Below are 18994 nucleotides of genomic sequence, written 5' to 3'. Positions count from 1 at the left end.
AGGGTCTGAGGGTTTAGGGAGGGGTGTCACTATACCTAGAGTCCTTGCTTTTTAAGTCCCAGAGGAGCAGGGTGTTAGGAGATTGCGTCTTCTTTATATGATGGAAAGTGGCTTCCATGAAATCCCAACAATATGGCCACCTAAACAAGACTGGCAAGCCAACATGGATGGTGGTATCTCACAAGGCCCCACCCCTAGATGAAGAGCTATAGTAAATGAATGGAGGCTGATAAACAGAGACTCAGTGCTTCCTCAGGGAAGAATACCCCAGTAGGTTGTCCAATCCCCGATGGTCAGCAATAAATGTACATATATCAATACTGAATTGACTCAGCAGGATACACACTACACACACACACACACACGAATCTCTCTCTCTCTCTCTGTATGTATACATACAACACAATAATCATTTAAGGGGTTAGAGGCACAGAAGGAGTAGAGGAAGGGATATAAATGATCTAAATAAAATATTATACATAAAATTCTGAAAAAATAATTAAAATGCATGGAAATAGCCATATTTAGTGACACACATAAGAAGCTTTGCCTGGTTTTTGATGACAAGAATATAGCTATGTGCTCGTGTGTGTGTGTGTGTGTGTGTGCGTGCATACGTGCGGGTGTGTGTGTGTCCAGGGGAGGGAGAAATAGAAGCAAGAGCTATCAAGTGCTCAAGAGACAGAGGGTGAGATCTGAAAAATCTCACTCTCCATCTGGCTGGCAAAGCTAGACATCTGACCACAGCTTTTCCAGGAACAGAGAGCTAGACAGTCTTGGTCTTTATTTAACCAAATTAAGGAAAAAAGAAAGAAAAAGAAAAGACAGAAAGGAGGGGAAGAGGTCCATGCTGCAAAGTACTTGTAGCATCCATCTTTGCTGTGATGTGTGGTGTGAGGAGCCAGGGCAGTGTCTGTGCATGGTACCAAACCTGCAAGGGAGAGGTGGGAGCCATGGGCTTCCAGTTCTGTGAGCTCGTCAAACAACAGAGACATTCCTCATGGGCTAGTGCCAGGGTAGCTGACTGGCAGTTCCTGTCCCACTTACGACATGAATGCTGGACCAATAACTGTAAACTATTTGCTTTTGCAGTATTAGACTTGGAAAAGCTATAACAGACTAGAGAAGGAGTTTTAAGCTTTTTCCATCTGTGATCCCTCTTCATTCTAGACATTTCAAGATTATGAACTACTGATAATAGTTGATAATAGTCATAAAAAGTTTGTTTTATGATTCTTATTTAGCAAACACTGAATTTTGCTAGTCATAGAAGAGGAAATCCAGTGGGCATGCTAGAGAGATGGGTGTGCTTACTTATTTTTGAATCTTGAGTGAATGTTTCACGCTGCAGGATGCAGCGTCTTCAACATTTTCCAGAGCTGATCAATATTTTGATTTAACAGTCACAATGCTGAAAATGTCACTTTGCATAAATCTTTGGTACAAAGAAACAGAGCCACGTTTGAGACCATTTCAGAAATGGATGAAAATCCTGTCTTAATCTGAAGTCGAAACTCTTTTGGCAAGTTTTATGAAACTGAAGCCAGAACTCAAACAGCGATTTGTGCGATCAAGTGTTCTGAAACAAGGCAACCCTAAATATACCTAACTTAGAGCTTCGTATGTTGAGAAATGATGGCAGAAAATAGTTATTCTTTCCTTTCTCTAACTAAACTATCCTGGCCCCATAAGAGCAAAAAACGTCATACAATAGGGACACCAAAATTAACAGTATACACCAGTCACTGATGTGAGTCTGGGCTTTCGGCAGCTTTTGTTGACACTACTCAGTGGAGGGTGTGCACCTACTGTGTGATCACTGACATTACAACAGGACTTTGGGGAGCCCTGACAGAAACACGGAGAATTCACTTCGCACTTGCTTTCAAATTATTTTTGGGTGATTGCAGTCGGAAACCTTTCACTGTTGCTGATTTTTCATGATCCCAAATTTGGCATTGCATCCCATGGTTTAAGAAGCCGTGGGTTGGCCAGACTTGTTCTGATGGTGGTTGAGTCTATAATGGTGAGGAGAAGAGCTGTGGTCATGCAAGTTTAGTTTGTGGCAGCCACAGAGCAGGGATTGACCCTTCATAAAGACGTCTCCAGTGCAGGTGAAACAGGCAGCTGGACTAAGGGATTGCTGTCCTCCTGCTCTGGTTGACCTGGCTTTGCTAAATTTTCTTACCTAATCTGGAATTCCACATATTCGACACTCCAGCCCAACAGAGCTAGCTCCTTCTAGAGTCCCCTCATGAGTGCACATGGATCCAGAAACAGACTGTTAGCTCCTTGACCGGTTCAACAACAGTTGAGTCGTGATGTCAGGAAAGCCTCCCAAAGGGTACCAACCAGTGTTCTCCATGCATGCCCCTGCATTGCTCCAGATGCAACCTTGATGACCAGAACAGTGAGTTCCAGAACCTGTGATTCAGCTTGAATTCCTCCTGGGACTAGCTCAACACCAGTCCCCACCTGTGATCCAGGCTCAACTTCCTCAGCTCTCCTGGTCTATGCCAGTTAACATCTCCTCTTAGATCCTGCAAGCTGTAGGATGTGAAACAGAAGGTTCTCTGGAGATGTGTCAGAATTTCCCCGAAGCTGTGGAGAACAGCAGGTTTGTGGAGGGTAGCACCCTGCCACCCACAAACCCCGAATGATGTGAGTGTGCCCACAAGCTCTTTCAGGCTCTCTGTCAGCATCCAGGATGGATCTCAGGCCGTGCTCCCCACTCTTCACCCAGACAAGTGGGAAATCCCCAGCGTCTTCAGCAAGTCAGTCATCTCCCTGCGACCCTCGGATGGGACTGGGGGTGTGTGACTGTCTGAGGGGGAATCTTCTGTCTGAGTATTCATTCTGTGGGCTTACTGACATTCACTGATTGTATAAGAAGGGAGACTTACAATTGGGATGCATTTCCATGGCCTCTGGAGAATCTGGACATACTAAATTCTGTTCCCCATGACAGGAACCCTTGCCAGAGGCAGACTCTCGATGGTAGAGAACAAAAGCAACTGGGGGTAGGAAGGATCTGAACTTGGGGTACAGAAAACCTGCAAATACCAGGTTCTACAGGAAGGAGTTCAAACTGAAGGAAGATGCTCTTACATGCTGCATATTTAATTCTGTGGCCTGTTATCTTTTCTCCGTATTTTATTCTGGTAAAACTAATCTCTTTAAATTTGTCTCTTGACTTCAAGGATCATAAAATTACTGAGATTTATTTATTTTTTGCATGCTATAAATGACTGGACTTTCCTTCACCCCACTCCACCCAAAGAATTGAATTCGAAAAAAAAAATACTTGAACATATGCACATACAGTTTAAATGTGGAAATAGAAAGTGGCTGAGACATCGATATGAAAATATATGGAAAGCCTGTTTCTCTACTACAATACTGTGATGAGAACACGTTTTAAAAATATTTTTAAAGACTCCACTCCTTTCTAATCTTGATCACATGTGTGCGTGAGAGAGAGACAGAGGCAGAGAGAGACAGAGAGACAGACAGAGACAGAAAGACACACACATGCACATACACACACAGAGGGAGGGGGGAGAAAGAGAGACGGGGTAGGGAGAGAGAGAGAGAGAGAGAGAGAGAGAGAGAGAGAGAGAGAGAGAGAGAGAGAGAGAGAGAGAGAGAGAGAGAGAGAGAGAGAGAGAGAGAGAATTGCCTTTTCCTGTGTCAGAAGATTTCAGATGCCCTGCAGTAGCGCGTATCCGCCGCGAGGCTGCGCCATCCACCGCCTCAGCTAATCCACTCAGCAAGGCTGGAACAAAGCATCCTACGGTGTTTTCCCCAGAGGCAGAAACATAACCCTATCCTTGTCACAGCTAAAAGAATGGGATGCAGAATTTACACGGAATTCTCAAAATATGTTTTATCTTCGTTGTCAGTAACCCCCAACGGACCAACTTCTACTTTTGTTCTTGCGAATTTGGAGCAGCAAATGACATCAGGCCTACTTTATCCATCAATCAAAGGGTAATTTCCCATGTTTGTTACCATGGCACCCACAGCTGTGGCACACTCTACCGCTTCTGTCTCGTCTCCTTAATCTCAGCTCCCTATTACCGGTAAGCAATCGAGGATTGCTCTGGGAGCCCTGGACCGGTGAGGGAGGCCTGAGAGGGAAATACCATAATTACTACGGTGGAGATTGGGTGGTGAGACCTTGGTCACTGCCCCTGCCCTGCAGACGGAGACCCTCACAGGGCAGCGTGTGATGGGGGCCTGCAGCAGAACTAACCGCGAGGGACCGCAACTCAACCACCCCAGCACTGACTGACAGTCTGCCCTGACAACACCCGGAACTTTTCCCTAATTACCTCTCAAACGCTCCTCCTGCCGTGTCACTTCTGTTCCTCCATGGAAAAACCAAGAGGCATCTCAGTTCGTCGCCCCCCTTTCTCCGAAGCAGAATTAAGCACAGGCAGAAGCCCTTTTTGCCAACTAGATCTGTGGTCAGAACACGTGGGGGCGGTGAGCTCGGCTCCCGAGTCAGATGCTCTAGCACCGTGGACAGTTTGCTCAACTCTTTAATAGGTCTCCGGCTTAATAAGGGTCAGGTTATTCTACTGATGATCACAACACTACCTCTGAGAGCTAACGTTCAGGACATGGTTAAGTTTTGTAAGGAAGATGTCCCAGGGCAGGGGACAAGGCTCAGACGGCCAGACATGTTTCAGGTCCTGCTTTGATCCCCAGTGCTTTGGAAATCAGGCAGAGCATTGAGTTCCTGTTACTTAAGTACTTGGGAGATGGAGGTAGGAGGATTGGGCATTTGAGATCAGTCACCCTCAGTTACGGAAGGAGCTAGAGTTAGCCTGGGCTCCACAAGACCCTACCTCAAACACAAAAACAAAGGAAGCAATGGGCTGAAATGTTGAATTTAATTCTAAATTAAATCAGTGATGAATTGAACTTCATGGTTGCTTTGAGAAAATTTTTACCAGCCCTGGGCCTGAGCTATACCATGTTTGTGGTTAAAGGAGTCAGTCAGAAGTGTCCACCTGTGTCTAAGGGAACTAATGGGTTCCACTGAAGTTGGGTTACCACACCCCTAAACAGAACCGGCCCCTCTGCAGCACCCAGCAGGAACTACATGTGGTTCTCAGTGTTATGGAGTTCTCCACCTGAGAGAAGCCACAGCAAACCACTCTCACTAAATCTGTGGAACCTGAAGAAATCCCAGCATTCCTTTCCCCTTTCCTTTTTTTTCATTTTTCTCATGCTTTTTAGTTATTTGAAAATTTTGCTAACATATTCTGATCACATCAGCTCCCTCTACTAGCTCCACCCAAATACTTCTCCTCCTACCCACTCAGCTTTAGGCTCTCTCTCTCTCTCTCTCTCTCTCTCTCTGCCAATCTAGTCTGTTTCTGTTGCCCATAGATTCTCTCTAAAGAAAACTGGTCCTCCCTCTCCTAGCAGCGATCAACCACCAATAGTCACTCACCCAGGCAGGGACTTCAGGTCCACCTCCTTGCAGCATGCTCTACTTTTGCTTGGTTTGAGCGTGATGTTTCTTATGCACAATGTGACAAAAGTGAGCTACTATGTACAGCTTCCATCCTCTATCCCCTCACCTCCAACAGACTTTCCCCAGACTCGTGTGCTGACTGTGGATCTCAAGATCCTTCCGCCTCTTCCGCTATCATCCCCATCCCTGGGAGGAGGGGATGTGATGCGGATGCCACATTTAGGGCTAAGGTCTCCCTGGTCTCTTGTTTTCTGAACCTCCACCAGTTGTTAGCCTACTACAACATCTACTGCAAGCGAAAACTTCTCTGGGGAGGGCTGAGAGGCGCACGAATATGTAGCTCTGTGGATCATTTATTAGGACTCGAATACATGCCTATTTATCAGAGTGAGAGCACTAGGTTCTCCCTGGGTCTATGATCTGTCTAGTCTCAGGCTCTTAGATTAATATCAGTGCTAGCTTTGAGCATCATCTTGTGAACGGATCTTAGAGCAGTGGCTCGCTACCTTCCTAATGCTGCGACCTCTTAATGCAGTTCCTCATACTGTGCTGTCCCCAAACCATAACGTTGTTTCCGCTGCTACTTCATAACTGTGATGTTGCTACTGTTATGAATCGTAATGTAAATATCTAATGTGTGACCCACCCCAAAGGGGTCACAACCCATAAATTGTGAACCATTGACTTAGACTCTTTCAAAACTTAATGATAAATGACCTTGTTCACTTGATGTGGGAGCTCCTATGGCAGGGCAGAATATAGCCAGGCTGGAAGATATATATATATCTTCCGGAGAGAGGAGAGAGAGAGAGAGAGAGAGAGAGAGAGAGAGAGAGAGAGAGAGAGAGAGAGGACAGAGTCAAGGAGACACCTTGTAGCTGTTGAGGGGAAGGACAAACTGGGATCTTACCAGTAGGTCACAGCCTCATGGCGATACACAGATTAATAGAAATGGGTTAATTTAAAATGTAAAAGTTACTTCATAAGAAGCCTGAGCTAATAGACCAAACAGTGTTGGAATTAACATAGCTTCCATGTGATTATTCGGGTCAGGGCGGCCGGGAAACAAACAAGCATCCCCCATTCACATTCACCACTTTGTTTTCACAAGTCGTAATGAAGGAGCAACGGTCCTGACATAGATGGTGGGTTTTTGTTGTTATTTTGTGTTATTTTATAGACTGTTAAGTGCTTGCTGTGCTCTGTGCTGTATGTGTGCCTGTGTGCCTACCGTGAGAAGCCAACCAGGCCACCTTGGCTTACCAGTAGCCATGGTAAAGAGGTTACACCTGACTTCTCTTTGGAGCCCACTCCCTCCTAACTTTACTTTTCATTCACTACACGGAGAGGAGTATGGCTGGTTCACACGCACTCCAAGGTGTGTGTGGGTCTGTGTGGATCTTCAACAAGGAACTTAGGAAGCATTTACACAGCAGTTGGGCAGAAAGCACTGAGCTCCAGGAGGCCCCGCTCTTCCAGAAGCAAGTCTGGCCTGGGCGCTGTGAGCTTCAGCAGAGGTCTGCCTGGATGTCTTGATTTTCTAGAAGTGGAGTCTGGTTTTGGTCATACCTGGAACTCTACTCATCTGGCCAGGAGGCAAGGAGGATCATACATGTGTTAGTATAAAGTCTTGCAGTGACTCTGCAACCTCAGATGGGCTGTCAGGTGCCAGTGATCAGCCTGGAAACAGAGTTTCTGTCAAAGCCTTGTTCCACCCCGGAAGAGAGCCACGATTCTTCCTGTTGCATGAGCTCACAGGATTTCAGTGCTATGTCTGGGAAGCTAACTGTAGCATTCTGAGATTGGTGATGTAAGGTCCCAAGGCTGACGGAAAGCAAACAGCAGAGAGGCCTCTGAGCATTCAGCGCCAAACAACTCCAAAAACCTCCAAGGAGCCGGCGTTCTTCTAGGCCAGTGAGAGATTTCTGTTACCTTTCCTTAGAGATGTCACTACAGCTACAAACCGGAAGACTTTACAAAACCTTTAACAACTAAAAAGGCAAGCTGTACACAAGACCTTTTGGTGCAGAAGAAACTTGTGCCTGCCTTTGCATCCCAATAGCTTGAAAGTGTCCAGAGCAAAGAACGCTGCACACATGAATAGAGACGGGAGATGATAGGTCAACACATGAACCCCGAACCTTCTCTGGGCTTTTGTCTTCATGAGCTCCTGGTGAAATCTGCTGAGCAGACCAGGGGAGGGTTGCATGATGTGAGGGAAGGAGCTAAGGTACCACTCTCTCTCTTGCCTGTTACTGCCAAGCTTGTACGCTCCCTCATCCACATCCTCTCAGCATGTGCAGAGGCCTGGGCTGGGGACAGTTATTGCCAGGTTGTGTGATGGGACGCATGCGCTTCTGCCACTCAGGACAGGCTCTCAGAGAACTCAGTGTCTTGGTGGTTCATTACACTGGAGAGAGGCGACCTGGGAACCACCTGATATGTTGTTATAATGAGCATGACTTGTCATTGTTTGATTTTATTACTTATTTTTAGATGTATTTATGTTATGTATATTAGTGGTTTGTCTACATGTATGTCTGTGTGCTGTATGCATGCCTGATGCCTGGAGATGTCAGAAGGGGGCATTAGATCCCCTGGCACTGGAGTTACAGAGGGTTGTGACCCGCCGTGGGGTTGTTGGGAAGCAACCCCAGGTCTTCTGCTCTTAACCACTCAGCCTTCTCTCCAGCCTCTTATTTTTTATTATATTTTTTTATTTTTAAATTAATTTTGTGCATATGCCTGTATGTATGATCTGCCGTCTTGGCCCCAGGGACTGAGTTCCAGGTAGTCAGGATGAGCAGCAGGTACTTGCCTGCACATACCTATCTTTCTCGTTCTTCCACTGTTCAGGGGAATGTTTGAAAGCCCAAATACAAAGAGAACGTTCTGGTTTCTCCAGACTTATTTTTATGTTCAAAACTCAAATATTAAGCAGGAGATGAATCAAGACAAATAGTTTAGAAAATTGGGCCATCCCTCCTCTTCTGAGAGTACATAAGGCACTCAGGTGGGGACCGTGTTCTAGTAAGGGCATTGTTCTCATTGACAAGCTGTTTCAGATGGAGACTGCTCTGAGCGTTGACCTTGGATTCCATGTCCACCTCAACTACATAATGCTCATGGGTTTCTGGGGACAGGTGCTGGTGTTGACATCCTGCCTGGTCTGAGTTTTTTTTTTCCCAAAAAGAAGTAGAAATATATAATGCAGAAAATACAGAGATCACCTGCCTGCGGCTCTTACATACCAATATGCACAGGTGAAACCCAGATAGACATTTCTTTTTGTTCTCAATACCGATTAAGATATGGTGACAGACTTCATCACACACACATGCACACAGGAACCATGTAAGTATGTTCCCCCTGCAGCTATCCTCGTGGGACCTTCACAGAGAGTCACAGCTGGAGGGTTGATGTGTGGTGGAGAAGCTGACTCCTGTTTAGGTCAGTTTGGGAAGTTTTTCTGTGCTTCTAGAAGAGAGGCCACATAAAAACATGTTTGTGTGGGTTCCAGGTTATGTGAGCCAAAGGAAGCAACAGATGGATGGAGACCAAAGCAAGTTCCCGCCCCCAGCCGTACCTGTGCAGATGAAGCTGGAGAGGCCCCCATAGATGACTTCGTCATTGTCGGGCAATATGAACGGACACCTGGTCTGCACCTCCAAACAATATTGCTTGCATGGAATTGTCTTTCTGCAGTTAAACTGTGTGACTTCAAAATACTGGGAGCAGAGCCAGGCTTTATAGACAATCTGAAAAGAAACGAGAGAAGAATCAGTGATGTGGAGAGAACGTTACTGCTGCGTCTCTTGTTAGGGAAAGGCTCGACTGGGAGAGCATGCTTGTTTTCACACAGGGCAGGAGACAGCTCAGAGGGCGCATGGTTTACTCGGTGGCGGTCTTTACGTGGGAGTAACGCAGCTATGAGTATCTGCAGTGAGAGCTAACGGTATTGGACACAGTCCCACAAGAATGAAAAGCATTTAATTGGAAGCACTCTGTATTTGAGCAGAAGCTAACATTTTCAGGATTGAGTGGTATATGAAGTAAAGACGCAATAAGCCCCCTGTTCTCTCTGCTAACTCACTGCCCTGTACAGAGAAATCCAGTGGCTTCCCCATCTTTCCCAGGTCTCATACCTCGCTTGGACACTAGATGGCGCGACGGGCTTTGCAAGGACGACCCGCAGGGGATGCAGACGCTTGTGAGCTGGTTACAGCCTGCTTTCCCCACCACACAGAGCAATAACAAAAAAGATGGGTATTTGCTTGGTAACGCACATCAACGGCACCGAAAACCTCACCCAAAGTGGAAACACTCAGCCCAGATCAGACGTAATATGCGCCACTTGTTTAGAGGACAAAGGGTCCCTTCACCAGGGCCTGACCTTTCACCCAGTGTGATCTATGTTTGGTAAGTATTTACGTCATTTACTAACATGTGGCTTCATTGATCTCTTTCTGTGTGGTGGCTACTGGAGGGAGTACACATTTGAAAATTCACTTTATTTTTTCTGCCATGAACTAAATCTAAATTTAAATGAAGCAGCATAGAACAGTGAAATCCGGTTTTTTTTTCCCCCGCCAGGTCTTTAACAACAGTGGAAGATCCTGTTTGTTTCCAGGGGGTAAATAACACTATTAAGGTAACGTTTCGTGCATTATATCCTACCTTGAAAAATGGATAGTTTAGCATTAAATGTATATCAATACATCGTAAAACAGGATAAAATGACATTTGCGTGTCAAGTTATGGCCTGTATACGTCTGCTCTTTACCCACAGACAACGGCGTGGCATAGCCTCTCATCCATCCTTTCCCTTGGCATTGCCTGTTTGAGATAGACCCACGTTTATTCTGCCTTGAACTTATTTCCAGTTCAGATTTTTGTTTTTGCTTAAAGGAGCTAGTGAGCTAGCAACAGGAGCAGCTTTTCTCACTATCAGACAGAAGGGTGCAGACAGAGGAACGCCACTTAGCACAGTGAGCTAGCCCCACCCGCGGCCAGCTACCGTGCCCTTCAGGGCTGTGATGGACCTGAATGTTTGGATACGCCATAGACAGCTCCCACTTGAGAAAAGGCATTTCAGTACCAAAATCAGTCAGAGGAAACCATGCGGACAAAACAAAATAGCGAGGACAGAGAAGAAATATTTTAGCGTCACTTGAGAGATTAAGGCAGAGGAACAGTTTTTATATAATGAAGGAATTATCTTTTCCCCATGCAGACATGTTTGTGATAAAGGAGGCTACACAGGCACAGAGGACATTTGCTAGAATCTTCCAGCATCAACTGGGAAAGACGTGCTAGGGAGAGAAGGCAATTCTGTACTCTTGCAAAAAATGACTTGAAAATTTATAAACAGAACATGCTGGGAAGAATCTGGAGAGTGTACTGGGAAGAGTGGACTCAGGCCTGGGAATATACCACTAAGTGAATTGTATAACGGGCGGGTGCCTATAACTGTCCCTGCTCTCCCAGGGAGCTGCTGTGTGCTGACCGCGTGCCTGTGACAATATGCCTGTAGCACGGTTAATACAAACCCAGAGACAGAAACTGGAGTTCAACCTGAAGGTCAGAAAAGCAAAACAGCTAGCCACTGGCTCTTACCTCTACCTCAGTCAGAAATGACAATCCTGCCTCCAGGAGCCTTAGAATATCACTGAGATTGATAGCTGTCTCCTCCCGTCTTTATATTTATCTCCAGTGCTGGGATTAAAGGTGTGCACCACTACCACCTGGTTTCTATGGAAAATAGTGTGGCTCCTGGGATTAAAGGTGTGTGCCATCACTGGCTGGTCTTTAAGACTGACCAGTGGGGCTGTTTTATGGTCTAAACTTCAGGCAAGCTTTATTTATTAAAATGCAAATGAAATATCACTACAAACACCTTTACTTATGTATTCACCCTCTTTAATGTGGGGTCAAAGTGGCAAAGTATTCTGAGAGGGGCAATGAGGCACGTACATCTAGGAATAACCAATTTAAAAAAGGACTTCTCCTTGTCATCAAAAATAATACAAATCAAATTTATGTGGGCAATGGAAGATGTATCAGGTGGATTGCTAATTCCATGCAAAGCAGTGACAATCAGCTTCTGTGGGCTGACGGAGAGAAGGGCGTTCTGTGACAGAGAGAGGCCTGGGTCTGGCAAAGGGGTCAGAGTAGGGAGAAAAGTGACTGAAGCAGAGAGGAGCAGAGTAGGGCAGTGTGCTGGGGATGGTGAGGTGAAAGCCCTTGACTAATGGTGGTCGGGCGTTTTCCATATGCACACCATGCAAATGCCCTCACTCCACACATGTAAACCAAGCTCAGAGAAATCACACCGTCTGGACACAATCCCACAGCATTTACAAGAGGCAGGGGGAGTGTTTGATGGTCTTACCCCAAGCCCCACTCCACACATGAAAACCCATCACAGTCTACACCACGGTCATGTGAAGGTCAACATCAGCTCATGTTACTCCATGACTGGCGTTTGGGGGCAGCACCTCATCCAAGCGGGAGCGGATGGTGTAGCCCTGAGATCCTTGGTATTCCAGAGTTCAGACCTGCCTGTGCTTTATATTCAAGGCCAACCCAGACGACTTAGTATGACTGTATCTCTAAAGCACAAATAAACAAAGGAACAAGAATGAAAATGGGCCAGGGATGTGAGGCCATGCTTAGTTGTGTGAGGCCCCGTTACCAAAAAAAGCAAACAGAAAAAAAGGAAAAAGAAAAGAAAAAGAAAGGGGAGAAAAAGAAGAAACAAGCCTCCTCTAGGGTGAGCCTTGGATATGTGTGGAAGTATGCCATCGTTCCACAATATCCTCTGACAGGGATACACACAGCCGCCCCCCACAGTGAAAGACTTAAAGTACGGCAGAGGCTCACAGCATTTATGAGTTTCTGACACAAGCTTCAAACTTTATGAATTGCTGACGTGAATAATGATTTAGTTAATGAGGAAGGAGCCAGAGATGTACCTGGAATTGTCTATTACCCAAATTAACAACCGCCTCCAATTAAGAAGTGTATCTGTCTGGCTCTGACTCTCTAGTGAGCTTGCTCAGTCTCTCTCTCTCTCTCTCTCTCTCTCTCTCTCTCTCTCTCTCTCTCTCCCCCTCACCCCACCTCCCTAGACATAAATTCAGTTACTCCATTACCAGCTGCAGAGTCAATTGTAGACATATTCAACAGACTTTGCTGAACAATTTTAGTATGCCTTTCTACACATTTATGTGTTTTAGAATATTTTCCTTACGTAAACACGAATCAGTAAAATATCCGTAAGACTTACGAGTGTGTTCATTGTAAGACATGGTAAAACACACGGGCTTCCCAATTGGCGTGAGACTGACTGCAGCGTGACAGTCCGGGCGTTTATGAGACGCCTGGCTCGGCTGAACTGGGATTTTAGTGTCTTACATTATGAGAGAAATCATGTAAATTCTCAATTCTGTTGCATAAACGTGTAAGACGGAGAGCTTGCTTAAATTACAGAAGACGGTTTTAATGAGTTTTATCTAAATGACCATATGAAACAATCCTGCCTCCTCCCTACCCCTCCTTCCCACCCCCACCTCCAAAGACAAGAACCATGTCTGCTGACTCACTGATGGAGTTGTACAGGGATGATGGGTGAGGCTCACCCTCTTTCTGAATGAATGACTTAGTGGACGAATCAAACCAGGTCTGTCCTGATGAAGTTGCATGCAAAGGGGTCACGACTTACGTGGGCTAAGTTAGGCCTTCCTATTCTAGGCAGGGAGATCCACTCTTTTTGGCCAGTCTTAGCCGTGTCCTATTTTAATCCGGAAACGGATGGGCTCTGTGTCCTTTGTTGCCCCGCTTTTCGAGGCAACCGAATTAGGCTAAGCAGCAGAGCTCTGGATGAAGTGTGAGGCTGTTGCCTTGCTCAGTGATGACAGTCGTTCACACAGCTCCCCTGTTCTCACAGGTGTGACTCAGCAATTTTTATAACCATCCCCATTGTGCACACATAACCACAAGTACACATATTCAGATAGTGTTCCGGATTCAGTAAAATATGGTTAATAACTCATTCAGTGTGTCTTAAATGTTTCGTTCACTTTGGGTCACAAAAGGAAGGGGCCACATTCCTGTATTTCTTCATAAATGGTAGAATTCAGAAAACATGTTTTCAGCAGCTTAAACCCCACAACTGCCCAGGAAATCAGAAAAAAAAATCAGATAGGCATTTTAGGTAAAATGGAAAAGAAATTAAGTTATACAAATTAAGAAGGATGATTAAGTTGAAAGATAGGACTTTGGAATTCTCCCTAAAATATTTCTGACAACGGGTCTCGACTGATTATTTCTTGTTCTCCATTCCTCCTTTTCAATCTCATCCCTGGGAAACTGGTAAGACATAGACATTTCCTGTTCTTTGAGGGCACAGGACCAGAGAAAAGTAAGGGTGGTGTTCTTGAGAGCTAATGTAGAAAGAGACACCTCTGGTCTTGAACTTCTACTGTAATCATGCTGAGATGAGCCCCAGGGAGGCAGGCAGCTCTGCTTCTCCTGCAGAAGCAGAAAATGGAACATTCCTAATGCTCTCTTCTGTCTTATCCAGAACAGAACACCCACCAGATATGCATTTTAACAACAAAAACAACAAAACGTACTGTTGAAGAACCATTATCACCACCGTGGCGTAATTATTGACAACTCTAACTGATGGGAACTGTCGTCCTTGTGAACAAGGGTCCTGGAAAACTGCAACAGAAAGTTTTGGAGCTAGGGATTCCAGATGCTTCAGAGATGAAATGTACTCATTCAGAAGGACAAGGCTATATCCAGTTTCAGTCTCAGAGTAAATCCCCACACAAAGTGTACCAGACACTGAAATACAACGCCGTTAAATCCAGAAAGGACTTCCACAGCTTGTACAACTTACACCAGAAAATCTGGACAGTTAGCTCTAAGAATCATCTGTTTGCAAAATGAATATTCATACCCACGATAAAGCAGGTCACTGCACAGACGAAGAACGCTCTCAGTTTTGCCTATCACATGTGTGTTTGCAGCCCAAATTGTTTCAGCTGACCCAGAACCTGACAAACATGTCCATACAATGTGTTAAAAAAAAAAAAGTAAAACTCGCCATTTCTTCTTGCGTTGTACGTTTTGCTTCTCTGTCAGAGTTTTTGAAATAAGCGCATTAATAAATTCTATTCAATTACAAATAATATCAAGAGTAACTGTAAACTGGGCGCAGATAAAGATCTGTGTCACGGTGCTGACAGTGGTGGGAACTGTTTTAAAATTACAGATCTGAAATGAAAAATGGGCTGAAGATCAGAGGAAACTGTAGCAAGTGGGGATTATCCCCATGTAAACAAGGTAACATCCCTAACCAAGGAGGTAATTTTCCTCAAGTTTCTTTACAAAAAAGGATAAAAAAAATGGACAGAATAAGCAAACATCGATTTCATATTGAAATAAGCAAATTTCAGCAACATATAAACTCAAGTATTAATCAACTGATAGCGAAGGTGCATTCAAGAACAAAACTGAAATATATATTATTTTTATTTATTTATTTTTAAGATAGTATCCCCCTTATAAACCAGGCTAGTCTTGATCTCTCAATCCTTCTTCCTCAGTCTCCTAGGTATTAAAACTACAGATGTGTGTCAATACTCCTGGCTTTGGGATAGATTTTAAGATACCTATTCTAAAATCTAAATAAAATGTAATCTTCTTATTTCTAAAGATACTGTGAATGCAATTCAAAAATCTACCTTTTCCTTGAATTCTGAATGTGACCCACCTGGATATGACATATTGTCATTCTCGCTCTCTCTCTCTCCACCTCCTTTCTCCCCTCCCTCATTTCTCTCTGCACATTTGGACAGATTCTCTTTCCATTGTCTTATTGCAAAGCCCCTTCTGCCTGTTTTCCTCACACATGAGCTGAAGCAGCAAACAAACAAAACTCACTGCGTGATGCACGCATGAACACTTCCGTTTCTCTGTCGAGGGGGAAGTACGACCTCTTCCTCAGGGATGCTCTCCTGGGCCACTGGCCTGTCAGTCAAACAATCGACAGCAGTGATGGCCTGGAGATTTTGCTGACACCCTGACTAAGCAGCAGAGCGTCAGACTGTAGATGTCACAGACGGGGAGCTGCTGCAGAGACCCCGAGTGGGAGAGCATGCACGTAACCTTACAGTGGGGAGGAATCGGTACTTGTGAAATCGCATCTTGGTTATATCGCTGTGACTTTAAGAACCTTGTTTTTATTTCAAATCATCATGAGTCAATAAAATCTTTTGTATTTTCCAATGTGAGCAAAATAATTGCTCGGTGTCTGTTCGTTAGCATGTGTAGCATGAGAGACCATACAAAGCCGTGAAGCCAGAATTCAATTTCCTGGCCAGACATACAGCCTGAAGACATCTGTCACTATTGGATGCTGCAATTGTAAAAATTCGCCTTTCCAAGTAACATACAAAGCATTACATCCACCCAACATTATGCGTCTCATGTGGGGCATACGTGATGCGGACTGTATGTGGGCATTCCTGTGGCATGTTGTTTCTGATTAATTGTGGCAAAATAGGTGAAAAAACAGAATAGGCTACTCAACAACATTAGAAAAATATACAATGCTCTTTGAGGTCACTGTTGACACTTCTGTTTTAGTTGGAGCTCAGATCCCTCTCCCTCTTCTTCCTTCCCACAGAGCATAGATACTGGGTATTTTCAATTAATCGCAGCTCATATGTAATATTTTTCTCAGTATCTCTTTAACAAAAGATAACAAAGCCATTTTGGTTTTGCAAGTCGTACCGATGCCCTGATAATGGGAATGTGGAACCATATTTTCAGCCTGCCAGCGATTTTGTTTATAATGCTTTCAGATCTACAGAGTCCTCCATGCCCTATGTGCCTTGATCTACATGTAGCTATGAGTGGGTTTGAATGCGCAAGCTGCCGGCGCTTAGGGAACAATGTGTGTGAGTCCTACGGAGCATGCCTGGAAAAACCATGCTTGTAGAAATGATTCTAACAACGCAGTAATGATCTCCTGTGAATTTAGATCATCTGAGCAAATGGTCTTGATAATATCAGTGTTATAATTTCAACCATGTGTTTTTCTGAAACATCACGTCTTCAACTCCAGGCGGTGCAGGACTGGTGATTTTCTTGTCTTGATGTACAATGAAGTAGGCACTTTGAAAAGCTACTACCATTCACCCCAGTGCACGCTACTTCCGCATGCTGAAGAGACAGCTCCTTCAAGTAGGAAAGCCCCCGCAGTTATTCCCCGAATATATGGCAGGAGTGTGTGTACTTGTGTTATCTGAGATTCAGCTGGCAATACATACACACAACACTACATCTACATTCCTGCAAAAGTGAGCTATAATCAGACTTAACAAGATTTTGCTCATGTTACGTGTTGGCAAAGCCCCATATATCAAAGTAGAAGCTCTTCTTTGTGTGTGGTACTTCACAGTATAACTAATGAAATCAATCCTCTTGATTAACTTATTCATTTCAGCAACGTATATGGAGTCTATGCCACGAGAAGAATATAAGTAAGGTATGTCAGCTAATAGATTGGCCACCACCTATTGATTACAGCTGAATGTAAGTCTATCAGTAAATTGAGAGAGAAACTGTAACCGTGCGGATTGATCTCAACAAGGGGCTGCGACAGCTACCACCTAATACAACCTATTTGGAAAACAAACTAAAACATACTAAAGGAGCATTTGAGCCTGGGGTTATGTAATGTGGCTCCAACCATTTCTCGGAGATGACCTCCTCTAGCTCAGTGACAAGAGACTGCCAAACATCTCTGTGTGTCAGAGGTAAAAAAGCTTAGGTCTTAAAGAGGTAGGGGAGTAAGAGAGAGGAAGAAGACAAAAGGAAGTCTTGCTACACAGCAGACAGAGCCTGGGGAGCTCGCATGCTTAGCTTTGCTCATGCTACAGTCCATGAAGTGTGCTCTCTGGTCAAAAACATTCCTTCAGAAGCAGGCTGAAGGGACTGGTGGGGATGCTAAGTTGGTGATGCTCCTGCTTGCATGCCAAGCTTGCCCCACCCGATTTCAGATATTAAGGTCGACCCCGAAAACTGATTATCTTCTGTGGCTACATAAAAGCCATATTTCAGGATGGTTGTGTAGAATTCCCTATTATTGCTTTGCCTTGGGCTTCCAGGAGAATATTATTAGAACCAGAAAGGCTCAGATAAAAATACATGCCCATACTTTAGACACACACACACACATCAAGAATTTTGTAATTATAACAGGCCTAAGTGAGCCTGTTTATTCTGAGCTTCATTTAAGGACATTTAAATGAGGGAATACCTTGTCTGCTGATGTAAAATCAACACCAGTCATGATGACTGGAGGGGGAGGCCCACACCTAGGGAGAAGCGCTCTGGAAAAGGCACTGTCTCCTGAGCCCTGCAGAGTTTTCATAACGTCCGTCTGTGATAAGAGAGAATTCTAAAACCCGTCTCACTCTGGGGGAGGCGCAGCACCTGCAGTGTAAGTAGGTACTCAAGGGTCTGTGTATCCTTTAAAGTCTCTGGTATAAATGCTATTGTGCATCAGGGGACGCCTTTGGCTCCAGCTGCCTAACCTTTTCAGAGCAGAGTTCAAGAGTGCGAGCGAGGTGTCCACCGGCGATGCCAAGTGGATAAGGAATACGAAGAAGAGCTTGTTTACCAAGAGAAGACTGCACGCCGTGCCCACGGACAAGTCATCGGCTCATCCCCGGTGCTAAATCAATTCCCCTCTCAGAGCAGGGGCCATTAAGAAGCTGGCTAAGTGCTTAATTGGGTTCTGAAGGAGGTTTCTCCATTAACATTAATTAAGGTCTCTCTGGGTACAAGAAAGCTCATCCACCAGGTAGGGTTTCTGGGTTCATGTCTCTCCCATCGCTGTCTCTGCAAAACTATGGCTTTTTTTGTTTTTGTGTTTTTTGCCTAGAATTCCAAAGGAAGCTTCCAATGCCTGCAAGGATCAAGGATAAAGGAACTCCTTGTACCCGAATCAAAGTCTTGGCAAATGGCCGCAAAGCTGTCCTTTCTCATCTCCATTTGCCCTTGAGATGATGGAGCTCTTGAGAAACAATGTGATGGTTGCCGCCAAATGCTGCAAGTATCTCTTATGGGGGCACCGCCGTCTATGAGCATACATGCAGCTCTGAGTGTATTAATCTTATTAAATGGAATCAAACGACATTCCTGATATTCAACCCTTTTTGATTAAAAAAAAATGGAAAGTTCATATGATTCAATATAACTCAATATAATTTAAGAAATTCTCATTTTTAAATGGATAATTAAAACGTAATCTCCTTAGAAAATATGAGGAGTGCTTTTTCCTTGCTCCTTCTTTCTGCAGGCCCTCAAACTCTAAAAGCAACTCTACATGCACAGGAGTAAGACATGTAATATAAGTCCACCCGTTTTATCTCTGTGAACCTGTCAGAGCAAAATGTGCAAGTCTTTTGTGTATGGGAAACACAT

General features: G+C 44.6%; 1 protein-coding gene across 2 annotated transcripts in view; it reads right to left on the bottom strand.

The window, feature by feature from the left end:
- Positions 1-18994, bottom strand: part of Nalf1 (NALCN channel auxiliary factor 1) — a 449357-nt gene that overhangs the window by 16137 nt on the left and 414226 nt on the right. For both annotated transcript variants that reach the window (XM_057752589.1, XM_057752588.1), the window contains exon 2: positions 9075-9246. In XM_057752589.1, coding sequence (XP_057608572.1) covers positions 9075-9246 — 172 coding nt within the window. The remainder of the gene's footprint in view (positions 1-9074; positions 9247-18994) is intronic.

This window comes from Chionomys nivalis, chromosome 20 (genome assembly GCF_950005125.1).
Source record: "Chionomys nivalis chromosome 20, mChiNiv1.1, whole genome shotgun sequence".
In the NCBI taxonomy this organism is placed as follows: Eukaryota; Metazoa; Chordata; class Mammalia; order Rodentia; family Cricetidae; genus Chionomys; species Chionomys nivalis.
The sequence above is the reverse complement of the archived record's forward strand: the minus strand, read 5'-3'. Positions and strand labels throughout refer to the sequence as shown.